We start from the raw sequence: 23,497 nt of genomic DNA, 5'->3' as shown, positions 1-23,497 counted from the left end.
TGGCAATAAAAAACGACTGTACACACTCTGTATACAGCAACGTTAAGGATTTTTCACTATATGCAACATAAAATGTTATCACACACAATCTTAAGTTGCCTACACACCATCAATTACTGTTTGTGAAACAGTGATGTCTCTTGGGAAAATATTATTACCTTGCTGACATTTATCTATAAATTTAATCCCTTTGTCTCAAGCACATAATAGATTTAAGCTCTGGAGGGATTAACCTTCCAAGCATTTTCCTTTTTTATAATGATCATATACAACTTAACTGAAGAGAATTTTATGTTACCACTTGTTTGTTGAGGAAGCATAAATCAAAATATTATGCAAAAAGAACATTCAACATGCATTATAAAAACTTTCCTTCTCAAACAGGTAATACATAAATATTGAAGAAAATTCATAACTAAAAAATATATGGAACAAAATATTTAAAACTATAACTTCCAGATATTTCCATTATATTCAATGGAACTAGCCATGATTTAGGCTGGACTCATTGAAAAAAGACTGATTCCAGGTTTGCTAGTTATTTGATATAAACTAGTTTCACACAACAGAATTGTAATTCAAATACCCTTTACCATATTTAAGAACAAAACTAATCAAAACAATTTCACAGGCATTACAATGCAGTGATTAAAAGCAGTTAACATTTATTTTTTAAAAGCAATACACATCAAAACATTTTTCCAACGATTAAAAATTAAGATCACTGCCTTAAATGAGCTTCATTTAATTTTAAAAAATTTTAGTGCAAGTCAGCAGTGCATGCAAACAATGAAGCCACAGGCCTAGCTGCATATCCAGAAACAGGGGCCCTTTTCATAAGCCTGCAAACTTCTGGCGGGTAATTTGTATAAATGAATAAAGCTAGACAACTACCGAGCAACAGATTTTTTTTAAAAAATGCATTTCAGCAGTTCAGAACATGCAATACTTGTACACAAATTCCCAAATACTGATGTTATCATAGCATACTTTAGCAAAACATAATTTTTCTGAAAGCTTAATGAGAAAAAAAATTATATCCAGCTACCAGATTTTTTTTTAAAAAAGCAAAATTAACAAAAGTAATAGCTCCCTCCACCCACAGGAAAATCTAAATTAATAACAACCATCACACACCAGTTCTGTTAGCGCTGTTTCACAGCTGTCTTTCTTAAAGGGTCAAGCTTAATATTTCTCCAAGCAAAATCTGGAATGTATTTCACATCTACTGCTATTTTCCCCAGATTTCCTCAACGGTTACAGAGATCTAGCTTCTTTGTACAAGCCAGCTACAAGAGGAAATCTCACTGAATGCATGACATGGTGACCTCGACATCAGGCATTCCACCAATCAGATCCCAGAATTTTACAAGCTCCATCAATCTGGTTAGCTTAATAATACCACCAACTGCAGCTCAATCCTGAGGAATCCATTTTTTGAAATTCACTGGGGACTGCTCTGTTCATCTGTTTACTAACTACATTTTATTTCAGATAAATCTTAGTCTCTCCTTCAGTAACTGGAATGGTACAGTCCCACTTCACAGAAATAATTACTTCATCTTATTAGAAATAACGGCACAGAAGGGAACTAACAGAACCTAAGAGGGAGGGGGAGGAAGGAAGAGAGGAGAAAAAGCACAAGGGCATCCATAAACAAACGAGTTTCTCAGTGCTATTAATTTTCAATTATTCTGTACATCGATAGTAAGGCAAATTTTATTTCATAAAGCAGAAAAGCATGCAAATAAAAAACTATTAAACACATCTAGGCATATGCAGCTTTATTATGTAATCCCTTGCATTTCCTCATTCTGCTGCAGTCTCCAGCCATATCTAAACATAGCACTGATTACCTGTAAGAACGCTCCCCTCTCACTGTGTGCTTCCGAAAAGGAATAATGGTGCCATTGTCCTGAACGATGTCGTTATTATTCTCACCATTTGGGGAAAGTGCTTGTTGTGTGGGACCAGGCATTGGAGCCATCCCAGACTGCAAATTTCTCACTGCGTGCTGTAGGGTAGGCTCTGAGCCTGTTTCTTCACAACAGGGCTCTGCTTGACCTCAGTGCTGACGTCAAACGTAGGAGAAAAAAATCTGGGGACGCTAGGCAGTATCCTAGTCATGTGACAGGATTTTACCATGGTAACCAGCTAACTCATCAGATCTCAACAATCCACACAGGAATTTAGCATAGCCACGTCAATATATCAAAAGTGAAACAAGAGGCAAATGCAGACATACTTCCATCCGTTGTATAATCCTCATGCCTAGACTTGCCTCCCTTAAACTACGTTTTCATTCAGACAATATAATTTACAGCCACGTAAAAGCTCCTGCTTAGAGCACAATGAATCATTCATCCTCTGTTCAATTTAAAGTATTAGCATCTTTCTGTTGTCTTCAATAATAAAGGATTACTATCAAAATTATATTCTCTGTTTTTCATCCCTCACTACCTTTTAACAGTTGTATTTAATTCCACATCAAATAAAAAATTAACAATTCTTATAAGCTTTTTAATGGTAATCAACTATGTCACACAACATACATAAGGGGAAATGAAGAAATATGAAATACACTTACATTTTAACAGGAACAATTGTCAGTAAATACTTCAGTCAAAATATCAGAATACACCAAATTGCAAGGCAAACCAGTTGGTCAGAAGAACAGATCAAACTGATATTTGCATAATCATTTTCACATTTGATTTTATAACTTCCTTTACAAACCTCATGTAGGTGGTGAACATAACAACCCTATAACTTTACAAAAATTTTATACATTTGGGTTGAAGGTAAAATGGTGTAACAGTTGCACTATGAATGTCTGAGAGGAAATTAAACGCATTTCTGAAAGGGGACAAAGAAGAAATTGATTGAGGGATATGGTGAAAAGGGAAGTAGATGGAGTTGATCAAAAAGCCATGGACTTTCCAGCCGTAATGGCATTTCCTATTCCTAAAAACTCATGTTCACAAACTCAATTTAGATGGATACATTTGTAATATTAAAAAGGTCTGTGCACATTTCATCTAGAACACCTTACTTCCTGTCATCATGTGTCACGTGTCAACTTTTACCCATGAAAATTCCTTCATCTACATTTATAATGGAAACTGCCGATGTAAAGTTATTATATCCCTCACCCCCCAACCCCACCAGTGGTGCCGTCATAGTACCTCAGTTTTGTGTCTCCCAGCTCCTCAGCCTGTACTGCAGAGAAATTCCCATGTTCCAACCAGCTCTGATTCCCAAGTCGCAGTAAACATTGATAATGAACTATAAGTAGCAATATAAAATCCAAATAATATATAGAAATAAAGACAAAATGTTTGAGTTTAAAATGGGGACTGAAATATGTCTGCTTGTCCTGATCCAATTAGCCCCTGAAGACTAGATTTGGTCGTGACCCTGTGTGCAATGCCACAGGTGATCGACTAGTATATTCCAAAATTCAGACTTTGTCCAAAGATCTACCCGTAGAAAGCTTGGGAGAGTATAAGAACCACATTTTAGAAAATAATACTAAAACAAGTTTTCAGTCCTGCATAAGCTGGTGGTTATACTAGGACAGAGCACATTTGAAATGAGCACTTCTGATTGAAGTGTAGCCAACTGTGTAAACCACACTGGTTTCACATGTCAACATAATCTGATGGCAACTAAATAAAACTTACCTCATTATAGTTTCTGTAACTTGTCTCTATACCATGTACTATAGTTTCCAAGTTCTGCATCTGCTAATTGTGAGTTGTTGTCAGTGCATTCTTTTTTTGGTAATTCACCCCATATTCTTTAACGTTGATGTGCCTGAAGTTGCGTTTCTGTCATCAAGGCAGGCAGCCTGCTTCTCGATCTCTACCAAAGCCCATTTGGGCCAGTCATTAGAGGGTACATGATACGACAATGCAGGACATCCCCATCTAATTTATCCTCCCCCATAAGGGGATTTCATCACTGCTGCTCAGCATCAACTCCCTGCAAGGTTAGAATCAAACCTGCAATCTTCCCACTCTTTAGCGCTATGAATTAGTGCATGAAGTACACCACCATCATGACCTTCCCCTTCTAGTTTAAGAGGGAACAAAATATTTGCAGTAAATATTTCCAATACAGGACTTCAGTAATCCACCCTGAGATTCTATATATGGAGACGTAATATACCTTTAACATATCACTTTTTCAGCTTGCAATATCACATAATTCCTTTCCTATAATGGGTACACTTATAGAAGAAAATATATTTGAAAATGTAATTTAAGACTCACTGCAACCTTGAGGATCTTGTCTTTCAAAATAAAAGATATAAGCTACTCAAATTTTTCAAAACTCAGAACAGGCCTGCTAGTCAGCATGAAACCAGATCCCCGCCTCTCAACTTGTCAATTCTTTTCTCTCCTGAAAGCATGGATTCCTCAACTCCATCCAGCATTATGGGAATCCTATGCAATTTCAATTATTCATTTGAGAGTCTTTGATGGTAACTGCGAGCAGACTATTTGACTTCGGGGCAGGGTAATCATAACTGAGCCACATCCTATCTTACCTGATATCCACACACACGTGCTTCCAGCAGGGATTGCTGAATAACATTCAGAAGCACAAATCCTATTCAATTTTCCCCTCACTAACGCCAATCGCAGCCCTGTTCCAACTGAGATCAGCTAGTTCCGCAGCGACAGGGAATGAACCTGGCTCCTTCCTACTCTTCAAGGTTTAGCTACTAACTTGTTAAACTAGAGAAACAAATGGTGGACTTCAGAATCCAGTTATGCACTACTATACTCAAGTTCAAATTTTATAAGCTCTGCAATCAAAACATGTCTATAGGTATCAGTAGTGTTTCATGACAACTCTGAAGTACTTATCTACTAAAGAGGACTGAAACATCCTTTCTGCTGAGGACATTCAATTCTAAAAAAAAAGCAGAATTCATTTTCTTTTCAAATCCTGAAATTATTCTCTCTTTAATCCCAACAGCCACTCCTCAATAAACAACCTCCATCAGCTGACTGAGCAGATTTAGCTGCCCTGTTGACTAGTCCTTCATCAATGCCAGTCCTTGATCCTCAACAGAGTGTGTTCGGATAGCAGTTTTTCCCCTTCCAATATAGAACATTCCACCATGCTGTGCTGCTACTTCAATGCACTGGGTTTCCTGCCTATCTTTGCTTTCAAGGCACTGGAGTCAAGCAACTTCCAGAAACTAGAAAACATATGGACCCTCCGGTACCCATATTTTGACATCAACTCAGGTTTTGCTTGTCCTTTTTTTTAAAACAAACATCTCTTCCCACAATTGCTTCCTTTCTGCAAGCTTTCGACTCATCTCAACAATATTCTCATTTGGAACCTTCTGCAGCAGTTACATTTTACACAAGAAACATTTTCCCCCAGAAGGTCAGATCAATCAATAAAAATGGAGCTCTGTTCTAGAGGCTAGACCAGTGAGCCACATATATCAACCCATATCAATATATGTTGTAGTTCAACCAAGAGAGATTGTTTGGGGAAAACAGTAGGAAAGTGCGAAGAAATATGTTTTTTTCCCAACATAAATCCCATAATACAGAAAGTGGCATCCAGTGATCTAATCATAATTTCCATAACAATTTGCAATATACTAATGATGCCTCATCTACCAGAAAATTAAAATCATAAACTTACCTTATTGCAGGATTAAGAAAACCAGTGAGTCTTAATGTAATGCTCTGGCTACTTGTACGATGCTTCATACAAAATAAGAAAAACTAGAGAGAAAATTAAATCACTGTAGCCTGTATTGGTACTGCTAGGACATAGAACGATTATTTAAATACAAAGGCTCTAACATATTTTTGATGACAAGTCTTCTAATGCTTAAACACAAAGACTTACTGTTTACTGCATCCATCTATTATGCGTGCATCCCATTACTGCAATAAAAGGAATCACTTAATTCTCACATTCAAAGTTTTAAAAAATTTTTGATTTGTGACCGATTCATATACATTTGTCTGAAACTGCTAATTTTAATTTTGTACCACATATATACACAACAGCAACAACTTGTGTTTAGATAGCACCTTTAACATAGTAAAACATCCCAAGGCGCTTCACAGCAGCATAACCAAACAAAGAAATTGACACCAAGTTAAAGAAGGAGAAATTAGGACAGATGACTAAAAGCTTGGTCAAAGAGGTAGGATTTAAGGAGCATCTTAAAAGGAGGAGAAAGGTTTAGGGAGGGAATTCCAGAGCTTAGAGCCTAGACAGCTAAAGGCACGGCTGCCAATGCGGGGTGGGGGTGGGGGGTGGGCGAAGGATGTCGGGGATGCACAAGAGGCCCAAATTGGAGGAATGCGGAGTTCTTGTACAATAAAAATTATATAAAAATGTTTGTTACAGTAAACATTAATTGGCAGTTTAAATAATCTAGTTAAACAAAAAAATTAAAATATATGGGTACGTGTTATTGTTCAGGGCACTAAATGGAAGTCTCCGTGCATGTGGATTGAATTCTAGCTTATTCGGATTACATTTTCAGCAAATACATATATTAATTGTACAGTTAACTATTAGAGACCTGAAACACAGCTCAGCCTCCGCTTTATTACAATATAAGTTAGCAACTAATTGTAAAGATTCAAATAACTGGATTAAATGTGGATACAGGACTGTACTATACTGCACTAAAGCCACACATGCAATATTAACAGCCTATATGACCTTGCAATATTCAACGGTGAGGAGTTTGATTAAACCAAAAATTATTTATTTTTGGATCAGTTCATTAAAAATTAATTTTTTTAAAAAGAGGCATGATAAACCACAAGATTAGCAAAGAAAACATAGCTAGCCTTAAAAGTGGCAAATGACTTGTAGGCAGAATCAGTAATCTTCCCATGCTTCTGAAATGCAACCAACTATAAAACTGATCATGATCCTCTGGTAAAAACATTCACAAGCATCTACATCCAATATAACAGGAAAAGTCATCACAAACCAACAGCCAGTGTTGTGGTTCAAAGTACAGTACCTTCGATGGTATATAATGTCCACCTGGAAACAGTTCTTCTATAGGCAAAGACATTATATATAGCAGAGACCACAATGTTCAATTTCCACATCTAAAATTACAGCTTGAAATCTCTCCAGAGACTTCAGTATTATGCACAATTATCAACTGCTACAGAGACTTTCATAATTAATGTCCCTCAATGCTGCTTAAGGAATCATACATACCCAAAAAATTCAACCAATAATGAAAATTAGTGCTCATACAAATCCAAAGTTAATGCCCACAAGCTTTCAGATTGCTGAAATCCATATGATGGAAGAGCACAATCAAGGCAAATATATACAGATCCAACATAAATGGCTTAATGTACAATATAAATCACAACAGGATTACTGCAGCACCCAATTCCTTTACCACCAGTGATCAAGCCTGGCTACTCCCTGCAGCATCCTGAACAATGTCATGAATAACTAATTAGACATGGACTTTTTACAAAACTGGAGTCAAAATGAGTCCTTTCTTGTCATAGAATAAACTAGTTATCCTATCTTCAAGTTTAATCTCTGCCTGCTCTCTTTTTACCTGCTTGTAAAAAAAAACCAAATCCCCCACAATTGAGAAGTTCCCAATTTATGGGTGAGTTCTAACATTATCATACATCCACTGTAAGTGCATTCTCCTTCTTGACTGCAACCAAAATATGATGAAAGTGCTGGTGTTCCTCCATGACCTGAAGAGTGATAGGCTAGCTTCCAGGATGGCCACCGTGCCATGAAGCTCAAACAATTAGAGGCCAGATAAATAGTAGTCATACTTGGGAGAGGCTAATCATCACCCAGGTACAATCCTATCATTTTGCATGAGGGTACTCTAATTTAGAGCTACAGAAATAGCAAACCCACAGGTACTAGCTATGGCAGTGTTTGCACATTCTCCATTGAAGTTCACGGACGGAATTCCAAATTTTGCCAACCATCTTGCCATCGGTGCACAAATTGGAGAAGACGGTGGAAATGACTCATTGCAAACTTTTATTTAAATCCATGCCTATGCAGATTTTCTACCTTGGTGGAGGAGGAGTTGAAGCTCCATAATAATACATGAGTGGCAACGTGCCAGGTGCGGTGACGCTGGGAGATGTAACTACAAACCTGTATGTAGGCAGTCCAGGACTCTGGTTACTTGGTGTTAGATGTTTGAGACTGCAGCACTGTTTGGCAGCATCCTGGTTGACAGAACAACCCTACTCAACCCACATGAGAAGGAAGCTAGAAAACATACGTAGACATTGCCAGCCTTTGAACAGCCAAGCCAGCCATCCAGTTTAGGTATGCCATCCTTTACACTACGGTCATAAAAGAGGCAATAGACCAATGAACTGGCTCACTATTACATCGATTTTACTGCTCTGTAAGAAATTAGCCTGGCTGGAGAAGAACAACTACTAGAGAAAGAAAGTACTTGCATTTATATAGCGCCTTTCATGACCTCAGATTATCTCAAAGTGCTCTACAGCCGATTAAGTACTTTTTGAAGTGTAATCACTGTTGCAATGTAGGTCACGCGGCAACCAATTTGTGCACAGCAAAGTCCCACAAACAGCAATGTGATAATGACTAGATAATCTGTTTTTTTAAAAAAAATGTTAGTTGAGGGATAAATATTGGCCAGGACACCACAAGAAGATGGTGTTGGCTTTGCATTCTTCTGCTAAACCTTGGGAAGACCCAAGCTATCATCTTTGGTCCTCATCACAGATTCCATCTGCCTCCCCAGCTACTGTCTCAAGCTGAACCAGACTGTTCGAGTTGAGCTTCTGACCTCATATCCTCTCCTTCAAAAAGGTCACCTTCAGTAATAATCGCCCCTACTCAATTCATCTGCTGCTGAAACACTCATCCATGCCTTTGTCACCTCTAGCTTTGGCCACCAATGCTATCCTAACTGGATTCCCATCCTCTAGAAACATCAGGTCTTCAAAACTCTGCTGGCCTCTATCCTATGCCACTTCAAGTCCTGCTTGTCCATCGCCCCTGTCCTCACTGACCTATATTGGCTATACTGGTAACACTTCAAATTTAAAATTGCCTCATCTCTTCCTATCTCTGTAACCTCCTCCCGCCATACAACCTTCCTCCCCCCACCAAAAACTCTGTTCCTCTGACTCTTGCCTGTTATGCACCCCCCACCTCACGTTAACCTACCACTGGCAGCAATGCCTTCAGCCCTCTGGAATTCCCTTCCTAAACCCTTCAGCATCTTCACTTCCCTCTGAACCTTTAAGAATCTTCTTAAAATCCACCTCCCTTACTAATATCTCCTTTGGCTCAGCGTCCATTTTTTGGTTACACCACTGTGAAGCACTTTGGCACATTTTCTATGTTAAAGTGCTACATAAATGCAAGTTGCAGTTGTTCCAGTGTGGCCAGGCAAAAAATACATCGTATACTGCTGGTGTAGGATTTGCAATCACTGTTAAGTTTGATAGTGTGTCAAAAGGCATCAACACCTGATGACTATGAGACTAACAATGAAACAGAAGTGCGACACCATTGTCATTAGTAGCTACGCACCAATAATGAAAATGATGAGCTGAACAAGCAGTTTTACCGTAACTTAAATGATGATTGCTGCAACAGAATCAGACACAGTGATCATGACGGGAAACGTCAATGCATATGTTGGCAGAGACGCTGTCACCTGGCATCGTCTCATTGATCCTAATGGTGCTAGGAAGGCCAGCACCAATGATCTCCTTATGACAAAATGCACCAAACATAAGCATACCATCTTCTGGCAGCCAGACAAGCTAGAACTGGGCAACATGACTTGCAGGACATATGAATTAGCAAAGCCAAGCATGAAAGAGAATGCTAGAATGACTAAAGTTTGAGACACACTAACCGACTGCTGGCAATTCAAAAGCTGCCTGGAAACCCATTAGGAGCTTCGATGTAAAGCAAATGAAAGGCCAAACATTAAACAGAAGCTCTGCAGCACCATCACCACAGAGCTTGCCTCAAGTATAGCACTTACGGATGATGCCAACAGCAAGTGAAAGACATTGTGTATAGAGAGCTGCTATTGATATAACTGGCTTTGTTAAGTGCCAGCCATATGAATGTTAAAAATGACTACTCAATAAGAACATTGCTTGAAGAGAAACAGAGGGCATTTAACAGCCTACTCTCTTATCCCAACTCACCCACAAAAAAAGCACACCATTAAAACGTTAGTACTCTGGCCCAAGCTACGTTGCAACAAATTAAAGATCATTGGTGGGCATAAAGACTGATAAAACCCAAATCAATGCAGACCAGAATCACACAAAGCACTTCTTTGGTGCGATGATAAAAGAAGCATAAGACATAGCAATACAGCACCTGTCAAGAGTGTGAATGGTACCACCACCTTTACTGGCAAAGCTGAAATCATGGAGAGATGCTACAAGCACTTTAATGAACTACCATAGACGATCCATCATTACAGATTAAGCTTTCACCAGAGTCACACAAAACATGAATGAGATCACCAAGATTGCCAAGGCTAGTGAGGCCATCAGGGCAATTAAGTAGTGGTAGTGGTTGTTGGAGGCCAATCATCTCAGCCCCAGGACATTGCTGCAGGAGTTCCTCAGGGCAGTGTCCAAGGCCCAACCATCTTCAGCTGCTTCATCAATGACCTTCCCTCCATCATAACGTCAGAAATGGGGATGTTCACTGATGATTGCACAGTGCTCAGTTCCATTCGCAACCTCTCAGATAATGAAGCAGTCCAAGCCCGCAGGCAGCAGGACCTGGACAACATCCAGGCTTGGGCTCATAAGTGGCAAGTAACATTCTCACCAGACAAGTGCCAGGCAATGACCATCTCCAACAAGAGAGAGAGTCTAACCACCTCCCCATGACATTCAATGGCATTACCATCGCCGAATCCCCCACCATCAACATCCTGGGGGTCACCATTACCACAATCTTAACTGGACCAGCCATATAAATACTGTGGCTACAAGAGCAGGTCAGAGGCTGGGTATTCTGCAGCGAGTGACTCACCTCCTGACTCCCCAAAGCCTTTCCACCATCTACAAGGCACAAGTCAGGGGTGTGATGGAATACTCTCCACTTGCCTGGATGAGTGCAGCTCCAACAACACTCAAGAAGCTCGACACCATCCAGGACAAAGCAGCCTGCTTGATTGGCACCCCATCCACCACCCTAAACATTCACTCCCTTCACCACCGGCGCACCGTGACTGCAGTGTGTACCATCCACAGGATGCACTGCAGCAACTCGCCAAGGCTTCTTCGACAGCACCTCCCAAACCCACGACCTCTACCACCTGGAAGAACAAGGGCAGCAGGCACATGGGAACAACACCACCTGCACGCTCCCCTCCAAGTCTCACACCATCCCGACTTGGAAATATATCGCCGTTCCTTCATCGTCGCTGGGTCAAAATCCTGGAACTCCCTTCCTAACAGCACTGTGGGGGAACCTTCACCACACGGACTGCAGCGGTTCAAGAAAGCGTCACCTTCTCAAGGGCAATTAGGGATGGGCAATAAATACTGGTCTCACCAGTGACACCCACATCCCATGAACGAATAAAAAAAAAGTTCCAGGATCAGATGAGATTCCTGCAGAGATTTAAAAGTGCGACTGAAGGACTCTCATTGATGAACTAGAACAACAACTTGCATTTATATAGCACCTGTAACGTAATAAATTGCCCCCAGGTGCTTCACAGGAGCGTTATCAGACACAATTTGACACCAAGCTACGTAAGAAGATATTAGGACAAGTGACAAAAAGCCTGGTCAAAGAGGTAGGTTTTAAAGAGCGTCTTAAAGGAGGAGAGCGCCGAAACGGAGAGGTTTAGGCAGGGAATTCCACAGCTTAGAGCCGAAACAGTTGAAGACATAGCTGGAGCGAAGGAAATCGGGGATGCACAAGACCAGAATTGGAGGAACACAGAGTTCTGGGAGGGCTGTAGGGCGAGAGGAGGTTATAGAGATAGGGAGGGGCTAGGCCATGGAGGGATTTGAACACATGGATGAGAATTTTAAAATCGAGGTGCGGCTGGACCGGGAGCCAATGTAGGTCCGTGAGCACAGGGGTGATGGATGAACGGGACTTGGTGCAATTTAGGATACGGGCAGTGGAATTTTGGATGAGCTCAAGTTTTCAAAGGATGGAAGATGGGAGGCTGGCCTGGAGAGCATAGGAATAGTTGAGTCTGGAGGCAACAAAAGCACAGATGAGGGTTTCAGCAGCAGATGAGCTGAAGCAGGGGCGCTGATGGGTGATATTAAGGAGGTGGAAGTAGGCAGTCTTGGTGATGGAGGAGTTTGGGGCCGGAATCTCAGCTCAGGGTCAAATCGGACGCTGAGGTGGAGAACCATCTGGTTCAATCTCAAACAAGGAGGGAGATGGAATCGGTGGCTAGGGAACAGAGTTTGTGCCAGGGAAGAGGACAATGGCTTCGGTGTTCCCAAATGTTTAATTGGAGGAAATTTCTGCTCATCCAGTACTGGATGTCGGATAAGCAGCGAGACAAATTAGAGGTAGTGGTGGGGTCGAGAATGGTGGTGGTGAGGTAGATCCTGGTGTGCTCAGCATACATGTGGATCCTACCGACAACTCTTCCAAACTCTGGAGAGATGGCATCATCCCAGAGTTCTAAAAGGTTGCAATTGTTACTATCTATCAGCAGAAGGGAGAGGTGAAACACAATTATCAGGGAAGTTTCCATTTTGATAGCTGGGAAAATACTTGCATGAGTACTTCCCAATCAGTTGCTTGAAATCTTGTTGACCCTTTAGCCTGTACAAGATGTTAGTGAAGTAGGACGCAATCTGGAAAGCTATATGTCAGGAAAAAAAATTCAATTACTGACAATATGGAGATTAACCAGGAATTTCCCCTCAGTCGGTTGTGAATTTAGAAATTCCACCATCATTCCAGATTTAAGATAACAATTTACAATACAAGACCTTCCTTACAGTAGGAAGAGAAATGTTGAACATTTAAGCAACAATCTAATCATACAATCCTTTTAACTGCAGCTCAGACCGGATAAAAATTTCCTTGCCTGCTGGTTGCAAAGATCCTTCCTGGAGTTTGGTCAGTCTCAACACCTAATCGGTATGAGCCCATAGCATAGTGCACTCCCCATTTTGCCAGCCATTAAGATGGTGAAAGAATTGAAAAACTTGCACTGATTCAGTAGAAGATCTTTGCTCTGCTTTTACTTAGACACTTCTCATGTTCAGCACCAAGACATGAGCAGAATGAGCATATATTCTCTGGAGTTTAGAAGAATGAGAGGTGATCTCATTGAAACATACAAAATTCTAAGAGGGCTTGACAGGGTAGATGCTGAGAGGCTGTTTCCCCTGGCTGGAGAGTCTAGAACTGGGGAACATAGTCTCAAGATAAGGGGTCAGACATTTAGGACCGAGATAAGGAAAACCTTTTTCGCTCAGAAGGTTGTGAATCTTTGGAATTCTCTACCCCAGAGGGCTGTGGATGCTCAGTCGTTGAGTATATTCAAGATGGAGAGCGTTAGAGTTTTGGACAATAAGGGAATCAAGATATAGGGGAATAGGGCAGGAAAGCAGAGTTGAGGGAGAAGATCAATCATGATGTTATCGAATGGTGGAGCAAGCTCGAGGGGCATTATGGCCTACTCCTGCTCCTACTTCTTATGTTCTTATGTAACCATCACTCTATAAATCAGTGTGCTTTTATACATCTGATATCTAGCTTACCAGATATGTCACAAGCCATCTCATGATCTCCTAGACTTGAGAGCAGTAAAATAAACATGAGACCATTGCTTAGGTTATAAAGTATGGAACAGGTTTATTATAAATAACAGATATGCAGCAATGACAATAACAGATTAACATAATTTACAGAATTTATCTATACATTCTTGCATATAGAAAACACAGCTTTTTGCAGATTTCTTAGAAACATAGGACCTGAAATAGCATCCCCTAACATTTATTTGAGGTTCTTTGCTTTTTCCCCTCAACTGTGTACAGTTCTGGTCACTGTGTACAGTTCTGGTCACCCTATTGTAGAAAGGATATTATTAAACTAGAAAGAATGCAGAAAAGATTTACTAGGATGCTACCGGGACTTGATGGTTTGACTTATAGGGAGAGGTTGGATAGACTGGGACTTTTTTCCCTGGAGAGTAGGAGGTTTAGGGGTGATCTTATAGAAGTCTATAAAATAATGAGGGGCATAGATAAGGTAGAGTCAAAATCTTTTCCCAAAGGTGGGGGAGTCTATAACGAGGGGGCATAGATTTAAGGTGAGAGGGGAGAGATACAAAAGGGTCCAGAGGGGCAATTTTTTCACTCAAAGGGTGGTGAGTGTCTGGAACGAGCTGCCAGAGGCAGTAATAGAGGCGGGTACAATTTTGTCTTTTAAAAAGCATTTGGACAGTTACATGGGTAAGATGGGTATAGAGGGATATGGGCGAAGTGCAGGCAATTGGGACTAGCTTAGTGGTATAAACTGGGCGACATGGACATGTTGGGCCGAAGGGCCTGTTTCCATGTTGTAAACTTCTATGATTCTATTCTATGAAAGTTTTCTGCCTTTCTCTTGAAGGCCTCAGAAGAACTGGTGAATTGGGAGTATGCTCCTAGACCTGCCTATTACCTTTTGAAATTCAACCAAGAATAAAAGGAAATCAAAAACATAGCGAAAAATCAAATAAAACTGCCAATCAAAATTAGACACAATTTGCAGTTTCCATCTATTAATTGACAGACCTAAAATCCATTTATTACCTAACTGAAAATTTCTTTACTCTTACTGGACCATTGGCAGAACAGAACAAGCAGCTATCAGGTGATATCAACCTAAACGGCTTTGCAATTAACTATTATTAACTAGTGGCATAGCCACAGGTGGGTCTGTATGGACCACAGCCCATCTAATTAGCATCCAGGCCCACCCAGATATATAGCAGAATTGACCAGACCCCAAGCCCCAACCTGTGCGCACTGAGAATGGAACCTTTATACAAAGAGGTCACGGGCCTGTGGATTGATTTCACTGTCACACCATTTCAGCAGGTGGAAGCAGAACCGGGGCTGGAGAGACAGTGGCCCGAAGGCCCAGGAGCTGAGGGAGCGGGGTGATTGAGGGGCCAGAGAAGCACTCCCCTGCAGCTGCTTTCCCTCACGCCCTAGCCAGTGTCGATGGATGCCATCCTCAGATCCGGACACCGAACAGTCGTGCTGAACCGATCTCAGCTCTGCCTAAAGCAGCTCTCAAATCCCATCCGCTGCAGATGGCGGCTCATTGGCCCTTATGTGACCATATCTGAAAATGCCATGTTGCCACGTGACCCACCCACCCCCGTCACCGATTAATCATTGGTCATTGCCCATCCACCATAGGTTGGTGCCCACCCAAATTTCCATTCCTAGCTATGCCACTGTTATTAACACATAACATCCAACTGATGTCATCCTAGCTAGTTTGTCTCTGGGAATAGACTCGCTGGCGTAATGAAATGTACAATTCCCAGAATGGAGTATTTCATACATAAAAGTGAACCCTAGTTTAATCCTGGTTAAAAATACAGAATGAAAATACACCATGGACAAAAGACTACATCTTGACACAATGGTTTTCTCCAGTTGGGATGAAAGCAAAACAGCAAGAGCTTTATTTTGCATCTGTCCACCTATACATGAGCTGGAAATGTGGATACTCATTGTCCAAATGGGGAAAAAAAAATTGATTCCCAAAACCAAAATCCTCATCTTAATGATCACAAAAAAAATTAAAATCTAAGTTTGTAAAGATAAACTTACTCAAAGTTTTTTTCTCAATTTTCACCCCATCTATTCTGAAGGCAGTGATTCATACTGGATTATTCCAAAAGTTCCTTGGTACCTCATCCAAAAATTACCATCCAAGAGAGAAAAAATATCTTTTTAATTAGAACTTATTTACAAGCTTGATCACAAGACATAGACATAGCCTGGGATATTACAAATTATAAGTTTCATTTGGAAAATTAAAATTAATCACTTTGCATGATCCACTACTATATATTTCTATTTGCACAGCATTTAAAGACATTTGCAGTATAAATTTGAATAGTTATATTAAAACATGATATTGGAGGCTATAGACAAATGTTATAGTCCAATGTTATCACTGTCTTAGTATTATTAGGAATAGATAAGTATACACAAACTAGGGAAAAAATCCAAATAAATTGCTATGCCTCAATATCTCAATTCACATTAACCCTTCCAATTTGTCAGTAAAACTTGGTGGTAACAAGAGAATTCTAATTAGTAAAATATGATTTTGATAGTGGAAACTAATAACCTGTTATTAAAACACCGAGAATAATCAGGGTGGTCATTATGCTAGCGTGGTTAAGTTCTGATTTTCCCAATTTTGGTTCACCGCATGACAAGTAACTGATACTGGCTGGGTCTCTATGGAGGTTCCAAAAGGAAACTGTGACTTGGGGTGGGGGGGTTGTGGCTCGAGAAACTGAAAGCAAAACAAACTGAGTCACTTTAGCCTGTTCTCATATACCATCTAGTGGTTTGGTAACAGAACATAATGGTCAGAGGACTGGAAGAAATTACATTTCTTATAACCTCTCTCAGTAACTAATAAGTGCCACAAAAGGGCTCCAGAGATGGGAAGGGGAAAAGAAATCAAACTTCATACTTATTTTTGGTGACCATGCACTCGTCAAGATGTGAGGACATCAGATCTGGCAAAATTTTGTACCAAGTGGGTATATCAAGCAATCTTTGGATAGTAAGAACACAGGCTATATGACTGCCATATAGCCTGTGTTCTTTCCGAACTTACTACACTAGTACAAAATATCCTTTTCCGCACCTGACATCTGAGATCTGAGACACAGCCAATTTTTATACCGTTTAACGCTGCAGACACAACTACAATTAAAAGCTGGGTTAACATATGGAGGCTAATATGGTGGGCATGACATTAGAATAAATCAAAAAAGATATAAAAACATTTAAGATTGGGGGAAGATAATTGATAAACTAATCAAACTTAGAGAAGATAAAACCTCAGGTCCTGATGGATTGCATCTGCACATACTAAAAAGAAAAGAAGTTAGGGAAGAGATAGCAGAGGCACTATTACATATATATAAAAATTCATTAGAAAAGGGAAGAGTGCCAGAGGACTGGCGGACAGCTAATGTGATTTATAAAAGGGAGATAGAGTAAGTCCAGAGAACTATACACCGATTAGTTTAACGTCGGTGGTAGGAAAGATAATGGAATCCATACTCAAAGATGTAATAGAGAAATATCTAGAAAACAAAAATATAATAAAGAGTAGTCAGCACAGATTTCAAAAAGGAAGGTCATGCTTGACGAACCTTACTGAATTCTTTGGAGTAGTAACAGAGTGTGGACAAGAGCAATGCAGATGTAATATATTTGGATTTTCAAAAGGCCTTCGATAAGGTACCGCAAAGTAGACTCATGACTAAGATCAGAGCGCGTGGAGTCAGGGGACAAGTAGCAGAACGGATAGCAAGCTGGCTACAAAACAGAAAACAGAGTAGGGGTGAAAGGTAGTTACCCAAACTAGCAAAAGATAGGAAGTGGTGTTCCACCAGGATCGGTGTTGGGACCACTGTTGTTCACCATATACATAAACGATTTGGACTCGGGAATCGGAAGTACAATTTTAAAATTTACGGACGACACCAAATTGGGAAGTATAGTTAATATGGAGGACTATGACAAAATACAGTAAGACATTAATAAACTTGCAGAATGGGCGTGTAATTGGCAAATGAATTTCAATATAGATAAATGTGAGGCGGTACATTTTGGTAGGGATAAGGAGACCACATTTTCCTAGGAGCATAAGAGTCTAAATGGGGTTGAGGGGAGCAGAGGGATTTAGGGGGACAGATACACAACTCACTAAAAGTAGCGACGCAGGTTAATAAGACCATAAAAAAAGCAAACCAAGCACTGGGGTTCATTTCTAGAGAGATAAAATTAAAAGCAAAGAAGTTATGCTAAACTTGTACAGAACCTTGGTTAGACCACACTTGGAGTACTGCGAATAGTTCTGGTCTCATAAAAAGGATATAGAGGCACTGGAGAAGGTGCAGAAAAGATTTAGTAGGATGATACCAGAAACGAGAGGTCATACCTATCAGGAAAGATTGAATAGGTTGGGGCTCTTTTCTCTAGAAATGCAAAGACTGAAGGGTGACCTGATCGAGATCTTTAAGATTATGACAGGGTTTGGTAGGGTCGATGTAGAGAAGATGTTTCCATTTGTGGGGAGACCAGAACCAGACCATAAATATAAGTTAGTCACTAACAAATTCAATAGGGAATTCAGGAGAAACTTCTTCATTCAGAGTGTGAAACGAATGTGGAATTCACTACCACAAGTAGTTGAGGCGACGAGCATAGATGCATTTAAGGGGAAGCTCAATAAACACATGAGGGAGAAGGGAATAGAAGCATATGTTGATAGGGTTAGTGAAGAAGGGTGGAAGGAGACTCAAGTGGAGCATAAACACCGGCATAGACCTGTTCGGCCGAATGGCCTGTTTCTGTGTTGGACATTCTTTGTAAAATATTGCCTAAACTTATTTCCTTAGATTCTGCAGAGAAAAACAATGCTTTTATTCAGTCTGCTAGATTTGGGCCAGGTACTGGAAGTAAAAGGTGAATGTTCTCACCCAAGATTTTTTTTAAAAAAGGTCAGAACATATACTAAAGGCAGCAACACAATCCCACGATTCAAATGACTATATGCTGCTCAGTTTCACTCTTGTGGTTTAAGATATCAAAATCCAACCATTGCAGCCAAGCAAATCCCAGTTATCCCAAGCAACAAGCAGCTCCAAAATATTCCAACTGCAAAGTAAAATACCTAGCATTATATAGGAATAACACTGAAGATTCTAGTCTTTATATAAATATAAAACATTTGCAGAAGATCCAAGAGTAGAATGCTATAGTCCATTTCTGCTCTTTTATTTTCTTATACAGAACATTCCTGCACCTTTTCTATTTCTATAAAAAGGGCAGACCATGCATCTGCCTGAATTTATCACACATTGAAAATTATGTAAAAGATTTCTCTTTACTTTGTTATCTTTGTGGTGAATGAAAGCAGATGTGCTTGACTTAATAGAGCATGTGATGCAGTCATGCACACAGCTGGAAGTTAAGAACTACTGTTGGATTTGAATTGCAGCCAACAGTTTTTCTGCATCTGATGCTTGTTGCTGTAAATTTGACTAATTAGCATACAATAGCCTGTCTTTTCCACTCAAACTCTGCTCTCCACTGTAACATACTGATCTTTTTTGAATATCATTTGTGAAGCCTTTTCACACAAAGACTGGCCAACATACTGGAAATAGATCCTTCTGCAGTTTAAAAATAGCAGATAAGAAAATGAACGAGACACCCGAGCTATTCTGAAACTTCGAGAGAACCCAAAGCTACCTAAAACTTCCTTAAGCCAGCCAGTGAGAACTCATGGCTCAAATTCTGAATAGATACCAATAGCAAATCAAATATTTAGCAGTTGTTACTGAATTGCTGTCAAGTTCATCCATACAATCTTATTTAAGAGTATAAATGTTTTTCCAGCTTCTCAGGGGTCATGGCTGCTTTGTGTTCAACAGAAATCCAAAAGAAGAATTCAAATAATTGGGCTTTGCATCATTAAATTGACCCATTTGATTTGTTTAATGTTTGCTCAGCTCAGGGAGATTTGAATTATATTGACACACAGTAAGATAACATAGACCAGGCTGTCATCAACCCACAGAAGAAAAGGAATGCCGATATAGTAGTCACTGGAGTTGAAGGGATGACTGACGAGACTGTAAGTTTACTTTCACTTTTGATTTATGGTTCACTAATGTCCTTTAGGGAAGGAAACCTGCTGTCCTTACCCGGTCTGGTCTATATGTGACTCCAGACCCATAGCAATGTGGTTGATTCTTAATTGCCCTCTAAAATGGCCTAGCAAGCCACTCAGTTGTAAAATCTCGCTAAAAAAAGTCACAAGAAAAATAAAGTCACAATAAGAATAAAACCGGACGGACCACCCGGCATCGGACCACGAGGCACCGGACACGACAAAGGCAACCAAGCCCAGTCGACCCTGCAAAGTCCTCCTCACTAACATCTGGGGACCTGTGCCAAAATTGGGAGAGCTGTCCCACAGACGAGTCAAGCAACAGCCTGACATAGCCACACTCACAGAATCATACCTTTCAGCCAACGTCCCAGACTCTTCCATCACCATCCCTGGGTATGTCCTGTCCCACTGGCAGGACAGACCCACCAGAGGTGGCGGTACAGTGATAGACAGTCAGGAGGGAGTGGCCCTGGGAGTCCTCAACATTGACTCTGGACCCCATGAAATCTCATGGCATCAGGTCAAACATGGGCAAGGAAACCTCCTGCTGATTACCACCTACTGCCCTCCCTCAGCTGATGAATCAGTCCTCCTCCATGTTGAACACCACTTGGAGGAAGCACTGAGGGTTGCAAGGGCACAGAATGTACTCTGGGTGGGGGACTTCAATGTCCATCACCAAGAGTGGCTCGGTAGCACCACTACTGACTGAGTTGGCCAAGTCCTGAAGGACACAGCTGCTAGACTGGGCATGCGGCAGGTGGCGAGCAAATCAACACGAGGGAAAAACTTACTTGACTCGTCCTCACCAATCTACCTGTCGCAGATGCATCTGTCCATGACAGTATTGGTAGGAGTGACCACCGCACAGTCCTCGTGGAGATGAAGTCCCGTCTTTGCACTGAGGACACCATCCAAAGTGTTGTGTGGCACTACCACCATGCTAAATGGGATAGATTCAGAACAGATCTAGCAGCTCAAAACTGGGCATCCATGAGGCATTGTGGGCCATCAGCAGCAGCAGAATTGTATTCCAGCACAATCTGTAACCTCATGGCCCGGCATATTCCTCACTCTACTATTACCAACAAGCCAGGGGATCAACCCTCGTTCAATGAGGAGTGTCAAAGAGCATGCCAGGAGCAGCACCAGGCAAACCTAAATATGAGGTGCCAACCTGGTGAAGCTACAACTCAGGACTACATGCATGCTAAACAGCAGAAGCAACATGCTATAGACAGAGCTAAGCGATTCCACAACCAACGGATCAGATGCAATCCAGTCGTGAATGGTGGTGGACAATTAAACAACTAAGAGGAGGAGGAGGCTCTGTAAACATCCCCATCCTCAACGATGGAGGAGTCCAGCACGTGAGTGCAAAAGACAAGGCTGAAGCGTTTGCAACCATCTTCAGCCAGAAGTGCCGAGTGGATGATCCATCTCGGCCGCCGCCCGATATCCCCACCATCACAGAAGCCAGTCTTCAGCCAATTCGATTCACTCCACGTGATATCAAGAAACGGCTGAGTGCACTGGATACAGCAAAGGCTATGGGCCCCGACAACATCCCGGCTGTAGTGCTGAAGACTTGTGCTCCAGAACTAGCAGCGCCTCTAGCAAGCTGTTCCAGTACAGCTACAACACTGGCATCTACCTGACAATATGGAAAATTGCCCAGGTATGTCCTGTCCACAAAAAGCAGGACAAATCCAACCCGGCCAATTACCACCCCATCAGTCTACTCTCAATCATCAGCAAAGTGATGGAAGGTGTCGTCGACAGTGTTATCGAGCGGCACTTACTCACCGCTGCTCAGTTTAGGTTCTGCCAGGACCACTCGGCTCCAGACCTCATTACAGCCTTGGTCCAAACATGGACAAAAGAACTGAATTCCAGAGGTGAGGTGAGAGTGACTGCCCTTGACATCAAGGCAGCATCTGACCGAGTGTGGCACCAAGGAGCCCCAGTAAAATTGAAGTCAATGGGAATCAGGGGGAAAACTCTCCAGTGGCTGGAGTCATACCTAGCACAAAACAAGATGGTAGTGGTTGTTGGTGGCTAATCATTTCAGCCCCAGGATATTGCTGCAGGAGTTCCTCAAGGCAGTGTCTTAGGCCCAACCATCTTCAGCTGCTTCATCAATGACCTTCCCTCCATCATAAGGTCAGAAATGGGGATGTTCGCTGATGATTGCGCAGTGTTCAGTTCCATTCGCAACCCCTCAAATAATGAAGCAGTCCAAACCCGCATGCAGCAGGACCTGGACAACATCCAGGCTTGGGCTCATAAGTGGCAAGTAACATTCTCGCCAGACAAGTGCCAGGCAATGACCATCTCCAACAAGAGTCTAACCACCTCCCCTTGACATTCAACGGCAATACCATCGCCGAATCCCCCACCATCAACATCCTGGGGGTCACCATTGACCACAAACTTAACTGGACCAGCCGTATAAATACTATGGCCACAAGAGCAGGTCAGAGGCTTGGAATTCTGCAGCGAGTGACTCACCTCCTGACTCCCCAAAGCCTTTCCACCATCTACAAAGCACAAGTCAGGAGTGTGATGGAATACTCTCCACTTACTTGGATGAGTGCAGCTCCAACAACACTCAAGAAGCTCGACACCATCCAGGACAAAGCAGCCTGCTTGATTGGCACACCATCCACCACCCTAAACATTCACTCCCTTCACCACCGGCGCACAGTGGCTGCAGTGTGTACCATCCACAGGATGCACTGCAGCAACTCGCCAAGGCTTCTTTGACAGCACCTCCCAAACCCGCGACCTCTACCACCTAGAAGGACAAGAGCAGCAGGTACATGGGAACACCACCACCTGCACGTTCGCCTCCAAGTCACACACCATCCCGACTTGGAAATATATCGCCATTCCTTCATCGTCGCTGGGTCAAAATCCTGGAACTCCCTTCCTAACAGCACTGTGGGAGAACCTTCACCACATGGACTGCAGCACTTGAAGGCGGCGGCTCACCACCACCTTCTCAAGGGCAATTAGGGATGGGCAATAAATGCTGGCCTGGCCAGCGACGCCCACATCCCATGAACGAATAAAAAAAAGGCAATTATGAAGATATAAATTTCAATCCAAAAATCCATTTTTACCTCTCTCGATAGCTCAGATGATTAGGACAGCAGGTAGCTTAGCCATGGAGGCCAGGAAGGTCCCGAATCTGTGCTGAGTTACCTCATTGAAGCATGTTAAAATTGGTCTCAGCACCTCTGGGTTAGAAAGAGGAAAAGGGAAAAAAAAAGAACATGCTTCCTGCTCCTGCTTACTTTCCAGCACTACTGGAAATGAGCGAGTGGATTTGCTGGGGGGCGGGGGGAAAAAAGAGAGGAGAGGGAGAAAGAAAACAACAGGCTGTGCCTAGCTTTACTACCATACAGTTGAATAGCCTGCCAAAACTCTTCTATAGATTCACACATGAACAGTGGCTACTTGGGAAATTTGCAAGATTTACAGGCCGGAAAAAAAAACTTACACACAACCCATCTTTGGAATGCTGACATGCAGACTGTGCTAA

The 23,497-nt window shown here is 41.6% G+C and overlaps 1 protein-coding gene across 7 annotated transcripts in view; it reads right to left on the bottom strand.

The window, feature by feature from the left end:
- Positions 1 to 23,497, bottom strand: part of mapre2 (microtubule-associated protein, RP/EB family, member 2) — a 96,124-nt gene that overhangs the window by 62,353 nt on the left and 10,274 nt on the right. Inside the window, exon 1 of one of the 7 annotated variants that reach the window (XM_067979898.1) lies at positions 1,857 to 2,071. The exons of 4 other annotated variants lie outside the window; for them this stretch is intronic. In XM_067979898.1, the coding sequence (XP_067835999.1) occupies positions 1,857 to 1,987 (131 nt within the window). In that variant the 5' untranslated portion in view covers positions 1,988 to 2,071. Of the gene's footprint in view, positions 1 to 1,856; positions 2,072 to 23,497 lie in introns of those variants that run through there. 2 more of the 7 variants (XM_067979902.1, XM_067979901.1) reach the window with 2 other exon arrangements.

Source organism: Heptranchias perlo, chromosome 3, assembly GCF_035084215.1.
Source record: "Heptranchias perlo isolate sHepPer1 chromosome 3, sHepPer1.hap1, whole genome shotgun sequence".
NCBI classification, from domain to species: Eukaryota; Metazoa; Chordata; class Chondrichthyes; order Hexanchiformes; family Hexanchidae; genus Heptranchias; species Heptranchias perlo.
This window is presented reverse-complemented; position numbering and strand designations above follow the sequence as displayed.